General features: G+C 48.5%; 1 protein-coding gene across 2 annotated transcripts in view; it reads left to right on the top strand.

Moving 5' to 3' along the window:
* The first annotated feature begins 2,020 nt into the window (after window positions 1–2,020).
* The window catches only part of FAS (Fas cell surface death receptor), a 28,976-nt gene continuing 23,317 nt past the window's right edge, over window positions 2,021–7,679 (top strand). The window contains exon 1 of one of the 2 annotated variants that reach the window (XM_058696267.1): window positions 2,021–2,757. In XM_058696267.1, the coding sequence (XP_058552250.1) occupies window positions 2,728–2,757 (30 nt within the window). In that variant the 5' untranslated portion in view covers window positions 2,021–2,727. The remainder of the gene's footprint in view (window positions 2,758–7,679) is intronic. The other variant, XM_058696268.1, reaches the window with a different exon arrangement.

The raw sequence follows: 7,679 nt of genomic DNA, 5'->3' as shown, positions 1-7,679 counted from the left end.
CCTAATACGTTGTCAGGGAGATGAAATGTCTAGGTGATGAGGCTCGCAGACTGCCTGTCTAAACCGAAGCTCTCTCTCCTCCCTCTTCCCTCTCCCAAGAACCGAAATATATTTCCGTTAATTGATAGAAACAACATTCAACTTCATCACTTGACTGGTGTGGTATTTGGCGCCCTCTAGTGGTAGGAAACGCTTCCGTCATACGTAATGTCTCCCGATCTTGAGCCATCTCGACAGGCTCGCTCAGGCAAACATCCCTTGCGTGAAGCTGAAAATGTAACAGTTAATTTGTAACAATTAATTTTAGTACCAGAGGACTTCTGAGGCTGATGAGAAGCTCTGGCGAGCTATCATTCAGGATTCTTTTAGTTGCAAGAATCTGGCTTAAGCAAACACTGAGAATGTACCGAGTTTGGTAACTGGGTGGTGCAAGGTTCCGGATCGGGACCAAATCAATCCAGGATTCAGCGACACTGCCAGTCTCTGCCTCTCAGCGTGGTTTCTGCTCAGCAGGAGCTGACTGTTCCTTCAGCCCTGGCGGGTCCACGAGCTCTCTTAACAGCCACATCTGTTCTGCATTTCACGTCTTCCCACTTCAAATCCAGTGGAAAAGAGAAAGTGTGTCCTACTGTTTCCAGCAAAGGTCACAAGGTTTATGACCGTCGACACAAGGTTTATCTGGTAGAGTGCCTGAATTTCTATTATTGAGATTGTTATTTTCCCTTGAAGGCTTGGAGGCCCTTAGGAACGTGTTGTTAAAAACAAAAATAACTTGTAGAAATGTCCAAACTGTTTTCCTTAGGACGCCAACGTATTCATGAGGTGTTCACTCCATACGTGGTCTTGAAAGGATCCCATAAAGAAGACACACAAGCGTGGGCCACAGTGTATATCATACCCCCCTGTAGACAGTCACAATGCATATTAGCCTATGAAAGGGTCCGAGAAGTCTCGGATTAAAAGACCTGTTTACATTTTTTAAATCTAGAACATTCTAAAATCGTTTGGCCCCTCACGAAACACCCGTCTCCCCCACAAAACACCTATTACCATCTCACGGAACCTGAGGGTAATTGGAGGAGTGCGGGACAGCAGGAGCAGGGCCCAGGAGCAAAAATATCTAAGCTAATTCTTGGCTCTGCTATTGATTAACCAACTTTGCCAATGTTGCTTAACCATTTTTGGCTACAGTTCTTTATGTGTCAAGTTAGCTTAATAATCACCCACCTTGCTGGCCTAAAATAGTAAGTACCACGTCAGTAGGAACCATTTGTGAAAGTTGCTAGCTCATCAGTCACACTCAGGAGATGTTGATGTTGTCATGGCCTCTGTCTCCTTCCTCTTGCCTCATTCCTTCCTTCTTCTTATGTTGTTTTTTTTTATTTCAATGAACTTTTTTTTAAAGAATGGTTTTAGATGTATAGAAAAGTTGCAAAGATAATACGCACAGTCCCCGTGTGATACCCCCCACGCCCATTTACTTCTTTTGTGTCTGTTCTGTGGGGGAACAGTGACACTTGAAGGGGGCTGGCCAGCCAGTCTTCACAGGGCTCGCTGACAACCTTCTGGAAGGTGAGGCAGAATCAAACCAACACCTACAAGTCAGGGCCTTAAGTGCAGGGTGAACCACAAAGTGAGCGAAGGCATCCAGGAGGGCCACCTGCCCCAGGCTTTGGGGGCCTGAATAGTCTTCCAGAAGAAAATGTCTACAAAGACGAAGCCGGCCAAGGGGAAGGAAGCAGAAAGGGGGGCGGGGGCGGGGGAGACTGAGGCTCAGAACTCCATGAAGGGTGGGAAGAAATTCTGAGTACTTCACTCGAGCCCCGCCTGGGAACCGCTTTCAGATTCACACTCCCTACGACGTCATACAAACTTCCCTTCTGTAAAACTCTTGCAAAATACTCTCTGACCAGACAGATCAATTTCTCCAAAACAGTAAAGACTTTGAACTGTGTTAACGCCATCACTAAAGAACTGCAATTTTAAAGAGAGAGAGAGAGAGAGAGAGAGAGAGAGAGAGAGAGAGAGAGAGAGAATTGGCCAGGAAATGATGAGTAACAAGGAGGGGAAGTCCTCCTCAACACGAAATGCTGCTGGAGCTGCGTGATGTGTCCTAACCGGTTAGCTTTGTCCTCTCCTTGAGCGATAAAGGCGAATCCCCAGGGCACAACATCTGAACCCTTTGCGGGACAGCTGTCACCGGGTACCACAGTCAGGGGCTCTCGGGAGCCTCGATCGCAGCCACCGCCCGCGAGCGGAGGGAGGCCGGGTCTTCGTCGGACCGTTCCCAGCCATCGGCCGAGGCTCCGGGTCGCAGCAGGACGGCCAGCCGGCCCCCCCGGGGTCCTCACCTGAAACCCCGCCCGCCGGCCGCTCGCGGAAACGCCTCCGCGCTGGGAATGCCCGTCTGTGCACCCGAGCCTGACCCCTCCCTGCGCCCCTCGCGGCGCCTCCCCCCGTCTCCCCCTGCCCCGGGCGCTCCCCGGCCGGGCTTCCCCCTGCGCCCCGGCCCCGGGACGGTCTCGGGGAGCCGCGGCGGGGCGCGCGCAGGTGCTGGGAGACTTCCGGGGCGCGGGGAGCGCGGTCGGGGCGGGCCGGGCGGGGAGCTCCTTCGCGGGCTGGCGGGGCCCGGGGAGGGGCCAGGCGGCGGTCACTCCTCCCGGACCCGGGGGCGGCGGCGCTGGCACTCGAGGAGGCTCTGGCGGACCGGCGGGGCGCTCCACAGCCATGAAGGGGCCCTGGGCCGTCCGTTGGCTGGTGAGTCCGCGGCCCTGGGGCGCACGGCGGGGGAGGCGCGTTGCGGGGTGGGGTGGGGGGGATCTCCGGGATCTGAGAGCCGCCCCCTCCCCGGGGATGGGGGACGAGGTGGGGCGGGGGGGGGGGGGGAGTGTTCGGGATCGGTGCTGCGCGTCCGGCTCCGGGGACCTACCCCGCGCGCTCCGCGGCCGCTCCGGGATTTGGGGCAGAAAGCGGCCTCCGGGCGGTGGGGGACGTCGGGCTGGGGTTTCCCGAGCCGTTTCTTGGCTCGGGAAAGTGATTTGGGGGCTGAATGCGCCTCTGGAGGCTTGTGACTTTCTTATCAGGGGACAGAAAAAGAAACTGGTTTTATTTCCCTTCCGGGAATCCCTCTCCTTAAGACTGTAAGTCACCGTCTCAGGTTTGTGTTCTCTTTCGTCTCGTTTCTTTTTGTCCTTCCTTTTCTTCTCGAAACCTGGCTGCGCTGGCGCTCCTGCCGCTTCTGTCTCCCCCCCCCCCCCCCCCCCCCGGGGCGGGAGGTGGGACCTGATCCCAGCGCGCCCGCACCCGGGCGCCCGACCTTGGCCTCGAATCCCGGGCAGCAGGGAGAGTCCCCAAGCTCAGAAGCGCCAGCCTGGTGGCCCGTCGAAGGGACTTGGATCATTTGAGCTCCATGGGAGTCCACGGATTCTCGTTCTATCGGGACCCACCCAAGCTCCCAGCGCCGTGATGGGGCCGCTTATAAATGCCACCCCAGTCCAAGCTCACCGCGGGTGCGGGCCGCGGAAGATGCCTTCAGCTCCATTTCACAGATGGCGAAATGGAGGCCAGAAAGCTCACGTAAATGCACCCGAGATCGCACAGCGCGTGTAAGGGGCAGAGCTGGGCCTTGATTTAGACCTAGGTCCAAAGTCCAGGTAACTTGTTGCTGGGGCCTGGTTTCCAGACCACGCCAAAAGTTGAAAGGGAAGGGGCAGGGATGTCTGGAACCATCTTATGATGGGGGGTGGGGGGAGGGAGAAACCAACAACAACAACTCACTGGGCCTTTCGGAAGTAATGCACAGTATTTGGCTTCCTTTAGGAGCTCTCTTAGAGAAGATGTAAGATTCAAAATTGATTTGTACAAATCAGACTACACTCTCTTCTTCCTATCCTTAACCACTGCTTTATCGCAGGGCCGGTTGCTTTTGCAAAATCTCTCCCGGTTCTTGGGACAGCAGCACTAGTGAGTGTAGCAAAATTATCCAAACCCAGAAGGGCTTCGTTTTTTAACTTGTATACTGTTGCATCTTTGCCAGAAGTTTTTGCTTTTCTGAAAGAATGCACACACAAATAATGTGTGTGTATACCTATTATGATGATATGTGTATAGTTACATATAATATATGGCCTAGCAGATTAAGAAGTTTCAGGTTTATTCAATAAAATTTGTAAGTGCAGACGAATAAAGAAGAAAAAAATCTGGCACAACCCCATCACGTAGGCAATCGCCGTCTATATTTTGTGGTGTGCATTCCGTTTCGCCCCTCCAACGTGGCTCTTAAATTTAATTACACAGAATCTTGCCTCGTGCCCACTGCTCGCCCAAGAGCATACCTGTATTCTTCAAGATGTTTCCACGCTGTCGTGTCACCTCCTGTGTTTCTAGCAAATGCTGCCTTTTGTGCCTTTGCAGGTAGCAGTGCTGACTTATTAGTAACAAGAATGAGAAAATGGCGGGAGGAGTGGAACCCAGAAGCAGATGTTTAACCTTGGCAATGGGCTTGCCTCATGTATTCTTCCCCTCGGTTTTTTCCAGTCTTCTAGTCTCTGTTGCTGCCCGTGGTCCACAGATACGCCCACCTCTTACCTCCGCACGTCTCTCTCTCCCTTCTTGGAGCCTTCTCTCCTCCAGCTTCTCCTGCTGCTTGTGCGGCACCTACAAGAAATAAGTTTGAAATCCCCAGACAATTCACGAGTGTCTAAAGGAGACAGAAAAAGAGTCAGACCTAATGTAGAAATGTGTCTGAGAAAGAGCTGTGGGGACGTCTTGCTTGTTTCCTTCCTTTCTTCTTTTCTTTTCTTTTTTATTCTATTCTTTTTTTTTTTTCTTTTTCTTTTTTCTTTTTTTTTTAGCACATGGCTCTGGTAGGTTTTATCTTGTATTGTTGAGGTCTGTGGTCAGGCAGGGACTAGATGCACAGTTTTTTCTACATTTCTTAGAGCAGTTGTCTTAAAATTATGGTCAAGAGAAAGGAGAGGGCATTTGAAAAGAAACCAGTGTATTTATAAGCAATCATATGGAAGATTTTTGGTGGAAGAATTAAGAACGATTGCTTAATTTATAATTTAGTCATTTTCCTTTAAACCAACCTAAGAAACATGAAATGAGTTGTAGTGTGTGTTTTTTTTTAATTTTTAAATTTTATTATTTTTTTATTTTAGAGAGAGACAGTATGTGAGCAGGGGAGAGGGGTAAAGGGAGAGGCAAGGAGAGAGAGAGAGAGAGAGAGAGAGAGAGAGAGAGAGAGAGAGAGAATCAATCCCAAGCAGTCTCCACACTGTCAGCACAGAGCCCCATGAGGGACTCCATCCCACAACCTTAGGATCATGACCTCAGCCAAAATTAAGAGTCAGCTGCTCAACTTGCTGAGCCACCTAGGCGCCCCCTTTTGGTATATTTAATGTAATTTACTTTAGTTCATTATTTTATTATTTTTAACTTTTTAATGTTTATTTACTTTGAGAGAGAGAGAGAAAGAGCGTGACCAGGGGAGGGGTAGAGAGCGAGAAATCCCAAGCAGGCTCCCCACTGCCAGCGTAGAGCCCACTGTAGGGCTCGATCTCACCAACTGTGAGATCATGACCTGAGCCAAAATCAAGAGTCAGACGCTTAATGCACTGAACCGCCCAGGCATCCCTATTTTATTTTTTTGACACAATGTGTTTTTTAATGGGTTTTACTTCTCTCACAATGGGCTTAAAAATTTTTAGAATGAAACGAAATTACGAAATGTAATTTAAAACAATAACCACCGGGATGTAAAAACACAGACTTCTAAAGGATGGCAAGATTGGGCAGCAGAAATGAAATTGCTACACGGAGCCCATCAGGGCCCCAGTCTTAGCTCCAGTTAGATCAACAAGTGTCCCCTCCTCCCTCTCTGACACACAGTTACCACCCCTAGTGGCAAATTAGAGTTTAAAACTTTAGAAAACTAAATTTCAGTTCTTGCCCTAAGTTTAGAGGGGGAAAGGTAAAAAGAGTAAGAAGGAAAGAGGACCGAGGATTTGGATGTAAGTCTCTTTGGGACACTATACAAGTAATTCATTTCTAAATAGCTCTTAGAATAGAACTGTCAGGATTTTGAAAAAATCTCTCAGAAGGCTAGCGAAGCCAGATGACTCCAGTTACAACTAGCAGTTAGAGAAAATGAACAACACTGAAGGGATGTCTAAAAACCTGAATAAGGAAATCCCCCAGTTGAAAACCCCTAGTGAATGAAGTGCCTTTTGGCAAATTATCTTGGTCCCAAAAGTCCCTCGTGAGCACATGTTTTGTAATAGGTACTAAAGACCGTTGCCTTAGGATGAAAAATCATAAAAGGGCATGTTTAAAAAGTGGACCCATAAGATGCAAAGCAAGGCGAAACCAAATTTAGGACAGTGAATCTCCTTCTTCCTTTTAAGTCAGTATAGAGAGAGAAATTGACTATGATGTGAAACAAAAAATAATTCTTGAGAAAATAAAGCCACATATTTTTTTTAATTTTTTTTTTTCTTTAACATTTATTTATTTTTGAGACAGAGAGCATGAACAGGGGAGGGGCAGAGAGAGAGGGAGACACAGAATCTGAAACAGGCTCCAGGCTCTGAGCTGTCAGCACAGAACCTGACGCGGGGCTCGAACTTACGGACCGCGAGATCATGACCTGAGCCGAAGTCAGACGCTTAACCGACCGAGCCACCCAGGCACCCCATTTTTTTCACCACCAAATACAAGCAGTTTTTATTTTATTTATGGCCTCTTGGTTTCATCTACACTTGCACATAATTACATGTTTCCTCAGTGGTGTTTATAGTCTGCTTTCTGTCCCTTCTTGGGTACACAGTTTTTATCTTTTAATTTGTATTGGATGTGTTTACAGAGAGGGCATTTATTCAGTGCACTTGGATTTCTATAATGCTCATCACTTACTGTTTTATTTATTACCTTGTAATAATCTCTTATTATAAAGAAAACATTTCTAATTGTACTGGGATCAATCTCTATATGTCTTATCACCAAAAAAATTATTTGTAAACCACTGTCAGGACCTTAGTGTATTTAGTACTATATTCCTTTTGCTGTCTGTGTGTATCTTTTCCCAAATGTGGGGAAATGGCATTTAACTACCTCAAAAGTCCTTTTCATTTCCGGAAGGCCCTTGCTTTGAAAAAGAAAAACAAAGTGCCTTTAGCTTCCTAACACCAGCTAAGTGTCTTCAGCTCAGTCCTGAACAGGAACAAAACTCAATGCACTTGCGCCCTTTTCTTTCCTTTGAAGTGAGATGGAAACCGTAAAGCTCTAATTAGGAAGAAACTGATCGCGGTAGCATCGGTAACCCCACCTTCCCCCGAAGGCATGCGCTCCTTCTTGCCTTTGATCTGTTCCCTTCGTGTTCTGGAATGGACTTCTGTGCAACTGCGATCTTTGCACCACCGCAGCCGTCTGTGGGCATTTAGAAACAGCCGTCTATGTTGGACAACTGGCCCGAGTTCCACCAGGTGTGAGGACGATAGTGAATTTAGCGTGGACTTGGGCATTTGGAGCAAGATCAGCCTTACAAATGAGCAAATCCGACTACAGGTCAACGGGCGGACATGCTGAGCCCAGCAAGGCAAGCGCGCCTCCTGTAGGTTTTGTTAAACTGTGAGCTGGGATAAACTTGCAACATTGGAATAAACTTGGCCATGGAGCCA

The sequence above is a fragment of the Neofelis nebulosa genome, chromosome 13, assembly GCF_028018385.1.
Source record: "Neofelis nebulosa isolate mNeoNeb1 chromosome 13, mNeoNeb1.pri, whole genome shotgun sequence".
NCBI lineage: Eukaryota > Metazoa > Chordata > Mammalia > Carnivora > Felidae > Neofelis > Neofelis nebulosa.
The sequence above is the reverse complement of the archived record's forward strand: the minus strand, read 5'-3'. Positions and strand labels throughout refer to the sequence as shown.